General features: G+C 40.3%; 1 protein-coding gene across 2 annotated transcripts in view; it reads left to right on the top strand.

The window, feature by feature from the left end:
- Positions 1–17,796, top strand: part of AQR (aquarius intron-binding spliceosomal factor) — a 266,639-nt gene that overhangs the window by 19,320 nt on the left and 229,523 nt on the right. The window contains exons 6-9 of one of the 2 annotated variants that reach the window (XM_033951821.1): positions 1,101–1,238; positions 4,308–4,376; positions 5,661–5,761; positions 17,362–17,438. In XM_033951821.1, coding sequence (XP_033807712.1) covers positions 1,101–1,238; positions 4,308–4,376; positions 5,661–5,761; positions 17,362–17,438 — 385 coding nt within the window. The remainder of the gene's footprint in view (positions 1–1,100; positions 1,239–4,307; positions 4,377–5,660; positions 5,762–17,361; positions 17,439–17,796) is intronic. The other variant, XM_033951822.1, reaches the window with a different exon arrangement.

Here is a 17,796-nt window from a genome sequence, read left to right on the forward strand (position 1 = left end):
CTTGCAGGGATTTAAACTGCAGAACTTTGAGGAGAGGTGTTATTTCATGGCACGGTATTGTGGTGGAGAGGTGAGGAGTGAGATTTGTGCAGGAGATCTATTCCTCTGGGGTGGAATAGGATTTGAACATGCAGTGGTATGTTATCAGAGGAGTCAAGACTGGCAGCAGTGATAATTAGGAAACTAGCCCAATATTAGCAAAAAGAATTGAGACAAAGGATTTTGAAAAAGAGGTTAAGCTCTGTTTTTAAGAGGTGCAGCAGAGTGAGAAACAAACTGCAATTAAGAAAATCCAGTTTAAGACAGTACATCATTGCTGTGTGACTAACAAAAGCGGCAAGGAGTAGGGCTGATGGATTTAACTCTTTGTGTGAAATGAACGCAGTCAAGCAGTTGGAACCTTTTTGCATAACTTTCTCAGTTGTCCTTGTGCATTTTTTAAGGGCAGTGAGGGAAATTGAGGGGGACGAAAGTAGGGCAGAAGGTTCTGGACCCGGAGTATATATTTTTCTTCTAAGTGGGCTTAAATGAGGGGAGAGATTGAAAGTTGAGAGCATGTATGTACATTTTGGACTGACGGTGTTGAGGTGTTGGAAAACTATTTTGGGATGGACTTCCCTATTTTGACTGTGGCTGACAAAGATGAATGTGGTTGTGGAGCTGGAGTGATTGAATGTAAGATAGGCCAATAAAGTGGTGCCAGGGAAGTATATTGAGGTTTGGAATGTTTTCTACGGATTATTATCTGCATTTCAACAGCAACAGCTGGAGGAGCAGGGTCTCAATTGGGATGTTAAAGGGGGAAGAATTAGGGAGTTCTTTGGTAGATGGGTAAAAGGGAAGGAGCAATAAAAGGGAGGATGGGAAAAGCAGCGTGGATGATGGATGAAGTGGGATGGATATGTTACACAGAGGGAGATGTTATTTGTAAATGTTTGTTCTGTTGAGGAAAATGTTGCAACTCAGGGAAATGACACTATATTTGGAAGTTTTCAGGTGTTTATTACAATAAAAATTATTTTGGATTTGTCTTTCCCCTGAATAAGGAGCTATCTCTCCTAACTAAAGCCCAAACTTACATCCTTTTATTTTTTCCATAGACATTCAAAAGGAAGGCAGAACACTTTGCATACTTTTTCAAGTGCATTCTAGATGCCTCTGTGAGTGAGAAAGGGGAGCTGTCTCTGCATGAGCAAACTATCCTCCTGCTTTTCCTGGATCACTGTTTCAATAGTCTGGTAAGGTTTTTCGTTTGTTTGTTTTTTTTCATCTGTTAGAAAAAGAGTTCAAAACCTATAGGAAAACTCTCTTATTTAGTACAATAATAAATAATGGCAGCTAAAGATCAGTATGTCTCATTCAGTTTGCACAGTAAGGTTGTTAGGGTTGTAATTTCCATGCTGTTTTGAACCTAAGTGCTCTTTGTTTGGTTTCCATCATCTTGCCATTTAGAGATCTAATCTAATTTAATACACAACTTATTAATCACACTATACCAAAAAGGTTCAAAGCGATTTACATTCAAAGAGGCTGTAAAATCTTTGGGAAAATACAAAAACAATCATTAATTAAAATATCATAACATAAATATTACAAGTCATACAAAAAAGTTTTCAAATTTTTACAAAACCTTAAGTAATTGGTATCTGTTCTAATGTAAACAGGTAGATTATTCCAAATTATATTTTTGTCTCCACCACCTTCCCTGAGGGTATTCCTGGTCTCCATCATACTTTCTGTGAAAAAACTATTTCTAGATACTGCTTTTGTGCCTTCCTCATTGCAGCTTCATGTCCAGCCTCTTTCTTCCCAGCACATACGGTTCCTTCAGATTTCTACCCCCAAAATGTATCACTCTGCACGTCTTCAAACTGAATTTTAGTTGCCAGATGTTAGACCATTCTTCTAACTTTTGCAGATCCTTTTTCATATTTTCTACTCCCTCTGGGGTGTCCACTCTGTTATAAATCTTGGTATCATCCGCAAAAAGGCTAACCCTTTGGCAATGTCACTCACAAACATATTGAACAGAATCAGTCCGAGAACTGATCCTTGAGGCACTCCACTACTCGCCTTTCCCTCCTTCGAGTGAATTCCATTAACCACAACCCTCTGGCATTTGTCTGTCAACCAGTTTCTACTTCAGTTTATCACTTTGGTCCCTAACTTTAGCCTGTGAAGTTTATTTAAAAGCCTCCTATGAAGAACCGTGTCAAAGGCTTTGCTGAAATCTAAGTAAATTGCATCTAGCGCAAGTCCTCAATTCAATTCTCTGGTCGCCCAGTCAAAGAATTCAATGAGCACGATTTAGTAAGCCCATGTTTCCTCGGATCTTGCAACCCATTACATTCTAAGAATTTCACTATCCTTTCCTTTAGCAATGTTTCCATTATTTTTCCAATGAGGCTTATCGGCTTGTAGTTCCCTCTTTATCTCTGTGACTGCTTTTGTGAAAAGGAACCATATCTGCTCTTCTCCAGTCCTCGGAACCTCTTATCTGTGTTGAAAGGAAAGTCTGTGGTTTGCCCGACATAGCTCTGTTTCGCTACCTTCTTCAGGAGCGAACCCCCTCTGTATTATATCTTCCAAATCATTATGGGTTTAAGGCGGTAGGAAAAAACTTATCCGGAGAAAGGCATCGGAAGTAAGCTCACAACAAATTTTACTTCCTCCATAGCCCAAAGTCAACACTGATAAGTCTAGCATCTTGTAGATTTTTTTCATTGTGTTTATTTGTAAATGGATAGCAATGTGCAGCTAATTGAAAACGGAAGACATTTCCCATAAGAGGAGGGTGGACAATAGACACATTTTTTCACTTTTTTGTTTTAATTTTGATTTTTTTCACTTAACGTCACTGAAAGGAAGAGACATTATGATGTACAGGGCGAACTCATTTAGGCTGCAGTAATTGTCCACATATGTGTCGTCAGCCTGGGGGATAATGTTTGAAATTTCATTTATTTCAGTTCCCCAGTACTGAGGTCTCTTCCACAGAAATCTGTGTTAGATTTTATATAGTTAAATAGTCACATTTTATTGTATCACCTTCCTCATATTGAGTTTTATATGGTGAGAGGTGTTACTCTCTCCATACTATTTGCTGATTTTATTTTTTTTTGGTATCTGCTGTTTGAGCTATCCCACCTACACAGTATCTGTAGTTTTACAATTTGTTAAATCTTTTGATCAGTTATCGGGTTGCTCTGTTAATTGGGACAAAATGGACGTCATGCTCTTAAACCACTATTGCACTAAAGACATGTTAACTCCCTTTGGGGTCCACTGGAATACTACTGAAATTAAATATCTTAGAATTAAGTTCTGCCGCACATGGGAGGACACTTTAGGTCTTAACATTCAACTCATGTTCTCCCATTTACGAGATCTCTCTTAACACTTGGTTCCTTCACTGGCTAACATGATGGGGCCACCTTGAAGCTATCCGGATGGTCATGGCCCCTCAAATCTTGTTTACTATACAGAGGCTTCTGTTATCATTTCCCTCATCCTTCTTCAAAACTTTAGATTTGATTCTTAGCAAATTTTTGTGGCTTACAGCCTGAATTTCTCAGCAAATGACTGCATCCTCTTTCTTGGAGCTAAACACCTATTAATGTCTGATCTAACTGAATTTCTCACTTAGGATTCTTTTTCTAGAGACTGAAAGATTCAGTTCATCTCTAAGTTAAATGCCTTTTATTATTAGACATGTAGGACAGATGAACCATGGTAGTTTACATAGCATGGATAATTTTTTTTGTAAGCGCGTGCTTGGTTTAAGAGATCATGTAGACACCTATTTAGGAGCTATTTTATAAGATATATAGGTGCCTATAAGTCTTTATAAAATACTAGCATAGCAGCAGAAATCATTTCTACATTGCAGGTGTGGACAATTGCACCTATTCTCAAAAAGGTGTAAATGTCTGCCTAGGTTTATTACATGTGTAAATTAGCATATTTTATAAGCTACACATGTATTTATTTGTAAGCTCCAGCCTGTACATGCCTACAAGTAGAGTATGCATTATCGTTTTCATGCTGATTGGAATTTTATAATAGGCCATTTACATGTGTTTTGGAGCCACCTAAAGAGTGAATATTACTTTATAAAATTGCTCCCAGTGTGTATAGTTTTCTTTTAAGTACTGTGGTTAGAGGAACAGTTCAATTGCAGATACCCCTTAAGACCTATCTGGAAGTGTACTGTTACCTCCTAACACATTTGTATCACTTATACAAGAAAGTATTCCTTTGAGTGTCTGATAAACATTTAAAGTTGACTGGTTTGTATTTTGTTTCAGGAAGTTGATTTGATCAGGAGCCAGATACAGCAGCTTGTCTCCCTCCCCATGTGGATGTGTTTGCAGCCGGTAAGGAACATAGCTATGCTGCAATTAGACACTGGAAGAAATAAAATAATATAAATATTTAATTAGTTTAATTATACTAGATAGAAAATGTTCAAAAGACGTGAAAAGATTTGAGAAAGCTAGAATAATTTTGGGAATGGTACAGAAGTCCTTATGAGGAACCTAGACTTGGTTAAAGATTCTGAATGCATACTTCATCTCACTTTGTAAAAAGACTCATTAAATAGTAGCTTTAAAACAAATCGGAGAAAATATTTAAGCTCTAGAATTCGTTGCTGGAAAATGTAGTAAAAGCTTATAGCGTAGCTGGGTTTAAAGTTTGGACAAGTTCTAGTTGGTGAAGCCCATAAACCACATTAAATTGGATTTAGGAAAAAACATAGTTTATCCCTAGGGTATGCATGTAATCTACGTTTGAAATGTTATCAGGTATTTGTGACCTGGATTGGCCACTATTGGAAACAGGATACTAGATTCAACAGACTTATGGTCTCACTCAGTATGGAAGTTCTTGTGTTGCTATGTTTTTAACCACACTGCTCACCACCCTAGCCAGCAGTTTAACCATCTCCCGCTAACTGTAACCCCTACACTGGCATCCTGTTTGTCTGTCTTGATTGATTAGATTGTGAGCTCATTGAAGCAGGGACTGTCTCCTTCATGACTCTGTACAGCGCTGCATACGTCTGGTAGCACTCTAGAAATAATAGTAAGAGTAATGGTGAAACATTGACCTTTGGTGACGGAATTATGGAAAGCTTGTATGAAATCAAGGGCCTTTTTTGCATCCAGCAAAGTGCTAGCTCCACTCCTGGAATGTTCCCAAAACAGGCAGCTTTAATTTTAGTGCGAATTCGTTAATTTCTGTGGCTGCTGAAAATTAACAGTCCCAAACAGGCGATTTAGCTAGCCAGGAGCTGTTTCTGGCTTGTTAAATCTCTTTGAATATTGACCCCTTTGGGATACTCTATATGTATGGGATAAATGGTCTCTTTTTAGTACTCGTATGTCCTTTGAAGGAGAGAAGGGAAACACACAATGCTATTGACAAGTTATGTTTGGGTAAACTGTAACCCAGCAAAAATGAGGTGACTTGTTAGCTGGTAATAAAGCAAATATTTGGAAGTGTGCCACAGTAGTCTCTTTGATTTGCATCTCTGTTCTTAGCCGCTAGATTATGCTTTCTACCTTTTAGTACCTGAAGATTGTGTGGAGATTTCTACATAGACAGTTTATTTCATCCTGGACTTGTGTGTCTGGCTGAGCCACTTTTCCTCTTTTCAGACTCGCCTTGATCATGAACTGAAGAAGACACAGAAACTTCGAAAATTCTGGAACCTGATCCGGAAGAATGATGAGAAAATGTTAGAAAATACACGAGAACAGTATGTAGGAGAGCGATAATCCTTTTGTTATTGCCAAGACTTGGCAATAGCATTGGTTCTTGCTTCCAAGAAAGCAATATGAGGGGGACAGCCAGAGGTTATGAATGGCCATGCATTTGTAAATTGCATTTTAGATATAGGAGAGAAGCAGCTCCACCCTGGACAAGTCACTTCATCTTCCACTGTCCACCAGAACAGAAAGGGAAAATGCTTGAAGTACTTATATATAAACCTCTTTGAATGTGGTTGTAAAACTACAAAAAAGTAATATACGTACAAGTCCCAATCCCTTTCCCTTTAAAATTAAAAAAACTGTACCCTTTTAAATGAGAAATGAGCATGTGCTTTTACATTACAAATAAACAATGTAGTAGTGATGAAATGTAGATATATATATATATTTACATTTCTATTTTCTCCTGGAAATCTGTTATGGCTGTCTGTGTAGTTACCATTCTGTTCTTTCAATTATACATCTATCTGTCTGTGGTAAAAATGCAACATACTAGATAATAGCAGATAAAGACCTGTACGATCCATCCAGTCTGCTCAAAAAGGGGGCCAGAGCCGCATTATTAATATGGCTGCAGCTTAGTTCCATTCATTATTTATACGTGATTAAGCCAACAATATTGCTAACTAACAACATTTTACTTGCTAATTTCAACATTACAATGAATTCCCCTCCCGAGATATGCACAGCAATCTCACTCATAGCATACACTATGAATGTAATTTAAAATATCCTGATTTCTCTCTTCCATTTTTGGAACACAGATCGTAGAAGTCTGCCCAACACTGTTCTTTCTTCCTGACAGAAATATGTGGGGTGGCAACAGGAGGGCAAGTTAGGTATTACGGGAGGTGGCAAGCCAGAATTATATTTTGGCACATCATTCCCCTCTTCCCCCCATTTTAAAGTTAGTAATATGTGATATCAGGGCCTTCTGTATAGAAATAAACCTTCCTCCCAGCCAGTTTCAGCAACCCAGTAAAACCACCATTCTAATTCATAGCATCATTCAATAAATTCTTGGAGTGAAGTCTGGATTCTCTACAGGAGTGGACAGAAAGAATCTCAATATAATCCTTGAAGCTCTAGTTTTGTATCACATAGTCCCCTATAATGGAGCTATCCCACCTACAACTTGTCATGCAAAAAGGAGAAATTAGGTTCTTACCTGCTAATTTATTTTCTTTTAGCTTCTCCAGACCAGTAGAGGTTAATCTTTACGAATGGGTATATATCCAATCATGACCAGCAGGTGGAGACTGAAAACAAAACTGTGGGACAGTATATAATATACTCCCTTCTCTATTTACATCAGTCTGCCGAATAGCCAAGCAGAACTAAGAACTGGAAACAGAAAAAACAATACTCCGAACAGGAGTAGCAACTAACATACCCAAATGCTGTTGGAAAATGCAGAGGAGAAATACCAGAAGGAAAGCCGAGCCACAGCCGCTGTTCTTTAATTCTCCCCGGCCCTAGAAAAATACTAGAACCTGCAGCAAAAAACAAAAACTGCCTGCGAAACAGCCCCAACAACAACAGACAGGGTGGGGACCTCTACTGGTCTGGAGAAGCTAAAAGAAAGTAAATTAGCAGGTAAGAACCTAATTTCTCCTTCTTTAGCACTCTCCAGACCAGTAGAGGTTAATCTTTACGAATGGGACGTACCAAAGCAGTCCCTCACACGGGCGGGACCCCCGAAGGGCTGACACCAGAACACACACACCGAACACCGCGTCCTGACGCGCCAGAACATCTACCTGAAAGAGTCTGACAAAGGAATACAAGGAAGACCAAACCGCAGCCTTACAAATGTCCACTGGAGGCACGAGCGACGACTCAGCCCAAGAAGCCGCCTGACCCCGAGTAGAATGAGCTTTGAGAAACTCCGGAACGGGCTGCTGCCCCAGAAGAGAAGCGGAAGCAATAGTCTCCTTGATCTAGCATGCAATAGTAGCCTTAGAAGCGCCAGCCCCCCTAAGAGGACCAGTCAGAAGGACAAATAGATGATTTTATTTCCTGATCTCCTGGGTCCGCTGCACATAACAGCGAAGGACCCGACCAACATCCAACTTGCGCAGCTGTCTTTGCTCAGAAGAGCCCTCCCAACTACCCAAGACCGGGAGGACCACAGATTGATTGACATGAAAAGGAAAAACTACTTTCGGCAGAAAAAGAAGGAACAGGCCTCAAGACAACCTGCTCCCTAGAAAACTCTGTATTACTATTTTAAAAGGCAATAAAAGGCCTTCAATTACTTTCCTCACTGGACTCAATGCCAGGAAATCAAAATAGTATACATATTAAGTTTTATTACATATATACAATATTTCTAGCCATAATCTTACATATATACAATATTTCTAGCCATAATCATTGATTAAGTACAGAGTTTGAATTAATACGTTACCGGTTATTACATCATTATTCTGTCGAAGGACCACGTTCAGGAGGCTTACTCACAAAATGTCATCACACAGCTTGTCAGTAGTGGAAATGTCCTCTCTGCTTTTCTTTCTAGGGGAAACAGTATTTATCCCCCTATCCTTGTGGATTGAGTTAAGTGAATGCCGGGATGATGTTTACCAATCAGTATGTGTGAGAAACTCCTAGTTTGCCTCATGAGCTAATTTCCCATCCCCTTCCTAGTGGAGGATGTTTACTAATTAGTATGTGTTTGCCTCATGAGCTAATTTCCCATCCCCTTCCTTGTGGATTGAGTTAACTGAATGCTTGTGGAATGTTATGTGTTAGCCTGCCTGAGGACCTGCTCAATAGGTGCTGAAAAGTCCTTGCTCGTTCTCATAATACTTGTGTTTCCCTGTAACAGCTATCATGGATCCTAGGCAGTGTCACTCAATATTAATAATTCTTTCATATCATACGTTTCACATACGTGTCACATTCGGTCCTTATTGAGTGATACTGCCATAGGATACCATCGTGGTCCGAGTTGGTTTACAGCATAGTCCATAAACCACATAACAATTCCACAAGGACAGAACAAGTACTATTATAGTTAGTATAATTACTAATCTAGTGATGCTTTTGTTCAAATTCCTTATGGACTGATTTATCCTAGTATTATAGCTTTTAACTTTCCCAACTTTAAATCCCAATTTGGAACGGAAAAGTTGTTCTCCCAGAATACATTTGTTCTAAATCCTATATCAGGTGTTCAAACATAAGTTTGATTCTGCCAAAGAAGTGTTGACATATTGTGTAAGCATCCTGCAAAGGGTACTATCATTTTTGGTAATTATTGGCTCATTAGTCACCACACATATTACGCGTGGTGCTATTTCAATAATATAGTCCATTCACACACATCATATATTATTGATTGTAATTTACAAATTCGCCCTTGCAATGTGGAGTCACAAAATGTTAAAATTAAATTTAGGTGCCCAGAAAAATTGCTTCTGAGGTTCCCCTAGTATGAGGGGTAACACTACATATTTACACATAAACATTCCTATGCAGTGAGTATCATTACATTGTACTTCTGGTACTTGAAATTGTTTATTAAACACGGTCCTCCATATCTGCTCATTTCTAGTGTGTTCATTGCTTTTAATCTGTAATCGCTGCAAGTTCTCTTGTTGTCACATTTGCAATGATACATCTGGAGTTAGCGCTGCAAGTGAAGTTATCTTGCTTCCGATTCATTGAAGAATGCTTCCATCTCCATGACGTAACGACCCCTTCTTTAATTGTAACACGTCGCCCGGGGGCAGCGCCTCTTACCCCATACCATATTCCAAGGATTCCAAGGCATACGCATATCTGCAAGTTTCAGAAAACATTATTACTCTCTCAAATAACATTTCTCCTGAGGGACATATTCCCATTTTTCCACTCCCGGTTTCATTACAAGGAGAGCCTTATCTTTCCCGATTGCAATCACCTCCGCTGGTTCCGGAGGTCCTTTAGGATTGCTAATCCAGATTTTGGCTATGGACAGTTTCCCAATCGTCAAATTGGGGGTTACATTATCCCTCCACTGCCCATATTTGTCATCTGTAGTTAGTTTTTTAAGGGCCTCTTTCAAAAGTCCATTCATCCATTCAATTAATCCCGCTGCCTGGGGATATAGGGCATGTGATATACCCATTCAATAATATTTTCCTTAGCATATTCTTTTATCTGCCCTCCCATAAAATGTGATCCATTATCAGTTTGTATTTGTAAGGGCATACCATAATACTGAATAATCATGTCTAAAGTCCTTAGAGTGCTCCATTGTGACGCAGAAGCACAAGGGAATGCTAATAATAATCTACAGCAGTACACATATATTTACATTTACGACTTTCGGGTAACGGTCCTATGAAACCCATTTGCCAAATCTGGGCTGGCAAATCGCCCCGTGCCCCATTACCTTATGTGGTACTTCCCGTTCTTGATATGTTGACACACCAGACATTTTCTGATCACATGTTAGATCAAAGGAATCCCTCGTTCCTGAGCCCACCTGTAAGTAGCTTTTTCTCCAAGATGTCCACTTTTCTGATGTGTCTAAATGGCTGTACCTTCCAACCATTCTTCCACCTTAGGAATTTCATTAGTAGTTGTTACAGAAATGGTAGCTGCGGCATCTGCTTGGAAATTAAACAATCGTTCCATTGAATCAACAGGCATATGTGCATCTACATGAAATACTGACACTATTGTCTCCTGTACAATTTTTTCTATGTCTTGCCACAATTCTTTACCCCACAGTTAACCAATTATGGGACTTCCACCCCATTAACCATGTAGCAAGACCATTAGCGACCGTCCAGGAGTCAGTAAAAAGATATCCCACTCCCCATTTCACTGGGGATTCATGAGCATATACTGGCTTTATGATTTCCAGCTCTCCGTTAGGAATATTAGCTATTTTTTCGTGCAAAGTAGCTACCCCATGCTCACCTATTTTAGCTCTTTGAGAAATGTACCATTTCCATTTAATACTTTGTTCCTGAGCATGTCCTACTCTATTTGTCTTGGGATCAGACATTATCCATTGCATAATTGGAATTTGTGGTCGCAATAGTACTGTATGACCTAAGGTAATCTGTTCGGTCTCAGCCAACGCCCAATAACATGCTAAAAGTTGTTTTTCGAAGGGAATATATACATGTAATTCCACTTCCCCCTCTCTCATGGGCCACAAATCTACAGTGGTCTGTATGGCTTGTTTAGCATTTTCAAAAGCAACCTGCTGTTCTTCTCCCCACATAAACTCATATTTTTTACTAGTTATATTCTTTGGAGTGGGAAAATCTAATATTTTTCGTTTTGCTTTCTCTGTGATTTCCCTAATATCCTCTATTCCACTGAATTCCTAAAAATTTTACCGACGTTGCCGGTCCTTGTATTTTTGTTGGATTTATTTCCCATCCCTTCTTTTTTTTTTTTTTTTTTCATATGGTCAATTAATAAATCCAACTGCCCTTTCTTAGTTTGTATGTCAATATGTCAAACTCATGTAATTTACTATCTTGCTCTATCTGTACCTCAAGCTGAATTTAGAGTCTGACTTCTTTCCCTTATCCTGCATCTCCAAAATTGAGTCCACAGGTTTTTATTTTGTTTCGGTACGTTCCCCAAACAAACCGGAAACCTTATTTCAGACAATTTGTCTGTGTATCAATCGAACTGCTGAAAAGTCCGCGGCTAGCCTGCTAACAGTGCTGAAGAAAAAAAAATTCAGGCTACATCAGGCAAACAGTTCCTTAATTACCTCCATTGTTCTTAACAGCATAGATCTACCTTGCAGAAACTCTTTCAAACTTAAATAAACTTTCTTTGTTTCCTGAACAGCAAAACAACTTTCAATTAACTTCAAGTACCTTATATCGGCTGATCAGAACTCCAAATAGCATAAGGCTTGGTAAAGTTTTATCCATAAACCCTTTGGTTCCTTGCTTACATTATTAATTTCATTACAAATTCCTACATTTAAATCCATAATTTGTTAATATTTAAGCATATTTTAAATATCGATCCCTGTTTTTGCAACATTCGTAGAATTGCAGACAGACCCCATGCTGTCTCTCTCCTTTTTTCTCTTTCCTTCTTTTCCTCCTCCCCTCTGCCTGGGGAAACAAAGTAGAAACTCAAAAAAGCCCGCCGTCAAGCTCACATGATAGCATCGAAGGAGGAAAAAGGTGGGGGTGAAAATCCCTCCCTTTGCAGTTCGCTCTTTCAAACAAAGGAACTTTTACTCCAACATCTTATATTTTGTGGCAGCAAGGCATTTTTTCTAAACTACATCACCTGATTTATCGGGGCATTTTTCTAAAGCTTGTACAAGATCAAGTGGTTCTGCCCTTCCCAGAACCCAGAGCAACTACATCACCTGATTTATCGGGGCATTTTTCTAAAGCTTGTACAAGATCAAGTGGTTCTGCCCTTCCCAGAACCCAGAGCTACTACATCACCCGATTTATCGGGGCATTTTTCTAAAGCTTGTACAAGATCAAGTGGTTCTGCCCTTCCCAGAACCCAGAGCTACTACATCACCCGATTTATCGGGGCATTTTTCTAAAGCTTGTACAAGATCAAGTGGTTCTGCCCTTCCCAGAACCCAGAGCTACTACATCACCCGATTTATCGGGGCATTTTTCTAAAGCTTGTACAAGATCAAGTGGTTCTGCCCTTCCCAGAACCCAGAGCTACTACATCACCCGATTTATCGGGGCATTTTTCTAAACTTGTACAAGATCAATTGGTTCTGCACTTCCCAGAACCTTTTCCCATGACTCTGCTAATCCATGATTATTGGCTAGTTCTTGTGCTATTAAATTATACGGTGCCTCGGTCCAGCTGGGCACCTCTGTAGGTTCTTTTGAGGATTTCTCTCTCTTCCTGAACATTCCTGTATCACAAGAGCGCTCAGGTTTTCTTTAGAGAAATCCTGCCGACTACGCCAATTAATGTATTACTATTTTAAAAGGCAATAAAAGGCCTTCAATTACTTTCCTCACTGGACTCAATGCCAGGAAATCAAAATAGTATACATATTAAGTTTTATTACATATATACAATATTTCTAGCCATAATCATTGATTAAGTACAAAGTTTGAATTAATACATTACCGGTTATTACATCATTATTCTGTCGAAGGACCACGTTCAGGAGGCTTACTCACAAAATGTCATCACACAGCTTGTCAGTAGTGGAAATGTCCTCTCTGCTTTTCTTTCTAGGGGAAACAGTATTTATCCCCCTATCCTTGTGGATTGAGTTAAGTGAATGCCGGGATGATGTTTACCAATCAGTATGTGTGAGAAACTCCTAGTTTGCCTCATGAGCTAATTTCCCATCCCCTTCCTAGTGGAGGATGTTTACTAATTAGTATGTGTTTGCCTCATGAGCTAATTTCCCATCCCCTTCCTTGTGGATTGAGTTAACTGAATGCTTGTGGAATGTTATGTGTTAGCCTGCCTGAGGACCTGCTCAATAGGTGCTGAAAAGTCCTTGCTCGTTCTCATAATACTTGTGTTTCCCTGTAACAGCTATCATGGATCCTAGGCAGTGTCACTCAATATTAATAATTCTTTCATATCATACGTTTCACATACGTGTCACAAACCCCCGACAGGCTGACAAGGCCACAAGCTGAACCCGGAGAGAAGCCGAAGCCAGGCCTCTATCCAGGCCATCTTGCAAGAACTCTAGGATGTTAGGCACAGAAACGCGAAGAGAGACCACTCCCCGCGCCAGGCACCACCCCTCAAAGAAGTGCCAAATCCACACAGAAGCCTGAGAGGTAGAAAGCCTCCAGGACCCCAAGAGTGTAGAAATCACCCTATCTGAATACCCCTTCTTACCAAGGCGACCCCTTTCAAAAGCCAAGCTGTAAGACAGAAGGGAGACGGGTCGAACATGGGAATGGGACCCTGTGTCAGAAGGTCGTCCAAGGAAGGCAGAGGAAGAGGATCCGCCACCAGAGTGTCACCAGATCTGTGTATCACGGATGTCGAGGCCAATCTGGAGCCACCAGAACCACCAGACCCGGATGGCGAACAATGCGGAGAAGAACTCTGCCCACTAATGGCCACGGAGGGAACATGCACAACAGCCCCTCTGTTGGCCATGGTTGAACCAGAGCATCCAGACCCTCGGCCAGTCCATCCCTGCGACGACTGAAGAAGCGGAACACCTCGGCATTGCCACTCGTGGCCATCAGGTCCATCAGGGACTGACCCCAAGCCTGCACTATCAACTGAAAAGCCACGGGGCTGAGACACCACTCTCTGGGATCTAAGATGTGACTGAGGAAGTTCGCCTGAATATTCTCCACCCCAGCCATGTGAGAGGCAGAGAGGTCCAGAAGGCGTGACTCCGCCCCAAAGCATGAGCCGAGCAGCCTCCTGGATCAGGCTCCTAGTTAGGGCTGGACACTGTAATGCTCGTGTCTCTATGATGCTAGTCTCTTTAACTTTGTGGCATCGGCAGCATAAATAGTGCTGCCTGTGGCGCCTGTCCTGACGAAGCTCCTGTATAACAATAGGAGCGAAACGGAGATCTTCCATCGCCAAGATCATACATTAAAGCTAAGTACTTCTATATTGAATCTCATAAGCCAAGATTATACATTGAAGTTAAATACTTCTATATTGAATCTTACAATGAGAAAGCATGGCATAGGAAATCATTAAATCATACAAAGTAATATAAAAAACTTAGAGAGTGTGTGGGACATACATCGGGCTTTTAACTGTGAGCGCTTGAGATCCCTGATACCTCTCTATATTACCTGTTGTAGGTAATGGTGTCTTGTACTTTAGCCAAGTTTCTAAGGTTTTAGTGTGTCTCACAATATTTTTGGACTGTTTATCTATAAATTTGATCCAAACTTGTTGCTTCTTTTTCCAGATAATTTAGAACAGATCCTTTGGGCATTCCATTGACCTATTTTTATGAGGAAATGTGATCATTTAGTTGTACTCGGTTTCCATTTTTTTCCCACCAGTTAAGAAACCAAAATGATTTAATCCTGTGATTAAAAAAAAATAAAAAATTGAGGAGCCTCCTATGAGGGATTTTGGCCAGTGCCTTTTCAAAAATCTAAATATCTGCTAGCTCATTTTTAGCAAAATGGCTAGCTATTTATACCTTAAACAAAGACAGTGAGGCTGGATGCCAGGACAACTGAGTAAGAGAAAAGGAGCAGAAACTCATATGAAACATAGAAACATAGAAGATGACGGCAGAAAAGGGCTACAGCCCATCAAGTCTGCCCACTCTGCTTACCCATCCCCTGTCTATGCCCTAATGACCCAATTTCCTTATCTTGACTCTCGTAGGGATCCCACATGGGTATCCCATTTATTCTTAAAGTCTGGCCCGCTGTCTACCTCGATCACCTGCACTGGAAGCTTGTTCCAATGATCAACCACTCTCTCTGTGAAGAAATACTTTCTGGTGTCGCCATTAAATTTTCCGCCCCTGAGTTTGAGCGGGTGCCCTCTTGTGGCCGAGGGTCCCTTGAGAAAGAAAATATCATCTTCCACTTCAACACGTCCCATGAGGTACTTAAATGTTTCGATCATGTCTCCCCTCTCCCTACGTTCCTCGAGAGTGTAGAGCTGCAATTTGTTCAGTCTCTCTTCGTACGAGAGACCCTTGAGCCCCGAGATCATCCTGGTGGCCGTCCGCTGAACTGATTCAATTCTGCGCACATCTTTACTGTACTGTGGCCTCCAGAATTGCACACAGTACTCCAGATGAGGTCTCACCATGGCCCTGTACAACGGTATTATGACTTCAGGCTTTCAGTTGACGAAACTTCTATTGATACAACCCAATATCTGCCTTGCCTTAGATGAAGCCTTCTCCACTTGATTGGCAGTTTTCATGTCTGCACTGATGATTACTCCTAAATCTCGTTCTGCTGAAGTCCTAGTTAAAGTTTCTCCGTTCAAGAAGTACGTCCTGCATGGATTTCCGCTTCCGAGGTGCATGACCTTACATTTCTTAGCATTGAAGCCTAGCTGCCAGGTTGAGGACCAACTTTCCAATGTAAGCAGGTCATGCGCCATATAATTCTGTAAACTGCATTCACTTACTATATTACATAGTTTGGCGTCATCGGCAAATAGTGTTATTTTACCTTGAAGCCCTTGAGTCAGATCCCCTATGAATATGTTGAAAAGGAGTGGACCCAGGACCGAGCCCTGCGGCACTCCACTGGTCACCTCCGATGTTTTAGAAAGGGTACCATTAACCACCACCCTCTGAAGTCTGCCACTCAGCCAATCATTGACCCATGCAGTTAGTGTCTCTCCTAACCCCATCGATTCCATCTTGTTTAGCAGCCTGCGGTGTGGGACACTGTCAAAAGCTTTACTGAAGTCCAGGTACATGACGTCCAAAGACTCTCCCAAGTCCTACTTTCTTGTTACCCAGTCAAAGAAGCTGATGAGATTGGATTGGCAGGACCTACCCTTGATGAATCCATGCTGACTGGGATCCCGAAGATTCCCTTCATTCAAGATCGTGTCCAATTTGCTTTTAATTAGGCTACCGCCACCTAACACTTGGCAGCTTTTGTAGAATCTGGCCCTGAATGACCCAGGGGAAACAGGACATTAAGAAAGGCAAGAATGTTGAGGGAATGGCAGGGCTATGGAATGGGGAATGAGATTGGAGGGTGAGAAGGGGAGAAAGAGGGATAAAACCTAACTGAGCACAGAGAAATGGAGGAGGGTGGGGGGAAAGAGAATGAAGAGAAAGAAATGAGAGTCTTTAGAAAAGTACTTATACACAAAGAAAGAGGGGAAATGAGACTCGAATCAACTTGATTAGAAAAATAAAATGACTAGTCTAGACAACTAAGGTAAAAAAGAACACAATTAACAAGTACACAAAAGTATATATGAGTTTTAGATAGTGCTGCATTCTCAAAGATTTCCTTTTAAAAAAAGAAATAAAATTTGATAAACCCCCTACTGTCTTCCATCCCCACCCACCTTACAAAGTGGAGATGGGAAAGTGGGTATAGATCATCTCGGTTATTGCTGTATCATTTGTTCAGATTCACTGCGCCTCACAGTGAATGGATGGACAACTACAGTCCCCAGTGGCCACAACCCAGTTCAGGGTGGAAATCTTGAAAATGGAATATGCATGAGATCTGTTTGCATACAATGTTAGCAGTACATGCAAATCAATGTCATGCATATTTATTGTGAAAATCTTGAAAATCCAACTGGGTTGTGGCCCTTTAGGACTATGTTTGCCATAATAGTGGTAGTAGTACACCACTAGAAAATATGAGCTGAGTTACCAATGAAAACACCAGTCGTAGTATAGTGACTTAGCTTTCCCAGCCATAGTCACAGTTGTGGCTCACTCTATTTAGAGTTCTAGCCAGGATTGACTCATGAAGACATGTTTTGTAAGATTTTTTTTATATATTGAAGATGATACTAGAAAAGAAATTCAAGTGTTCTGTATGATTTAATTGATGTATTGTTGTATACTTGATGTAAGATGAAAAAATGAATAAAGAATTGGAAAAAAAAAAGATTTTTTTTTTCTTGATATTCTGTCTGTGATGCAGAAATAACATCCATACTGTCTTAATCCTAGGGCCTATGAAGAGAGGAGATTTCTCTCTTGCTTGATCCAGAAGTTTCTTTCTGTGCTAAAAGCCATCCCTTCTTCAGGTAATATCTGCATTTCTTCCAGTTTGTTTTCTGCAGTACTTAGTGTAAAAATGATATATCTGGGACATTACAAAAGATGGCAGTAAAGAAAGAAATAAAGCATATCCACAAGCAAGCATCTCTTCTACCTCAGCAGGAGAGTTTTATCACTTGGGCTTTATGGTGTTTCTAGATTGAGAAGGTTAAAAGAGGAATCATGGATTCTTATATTTGGATAATTATTTTTTTCTTCAGCTCCATCACTTAAGGTGTTCTCACTTTTGAATAGAGGTGAACAAAGTACCTATGTGCTGTTCTTGTATGTCTGACTCTGAATTTCTCTTGGACCTCATCTCTGTAATCTTTGAGCATAATGCAT

This window comes from Geotrypetes seraphini, chromosome 7 (genome assembly GCF_902459505.1).
Source record: "Geotrypetes seraphini chromosome 7, aGeoSer1.1, whole genome shotgun sequence".
NCBI lineage: Eukaryota > Metazoa > Chordata > Amphibia > Gymnophiona > Dermophiidae > Geotrypetes > Geotrypetes seraphini.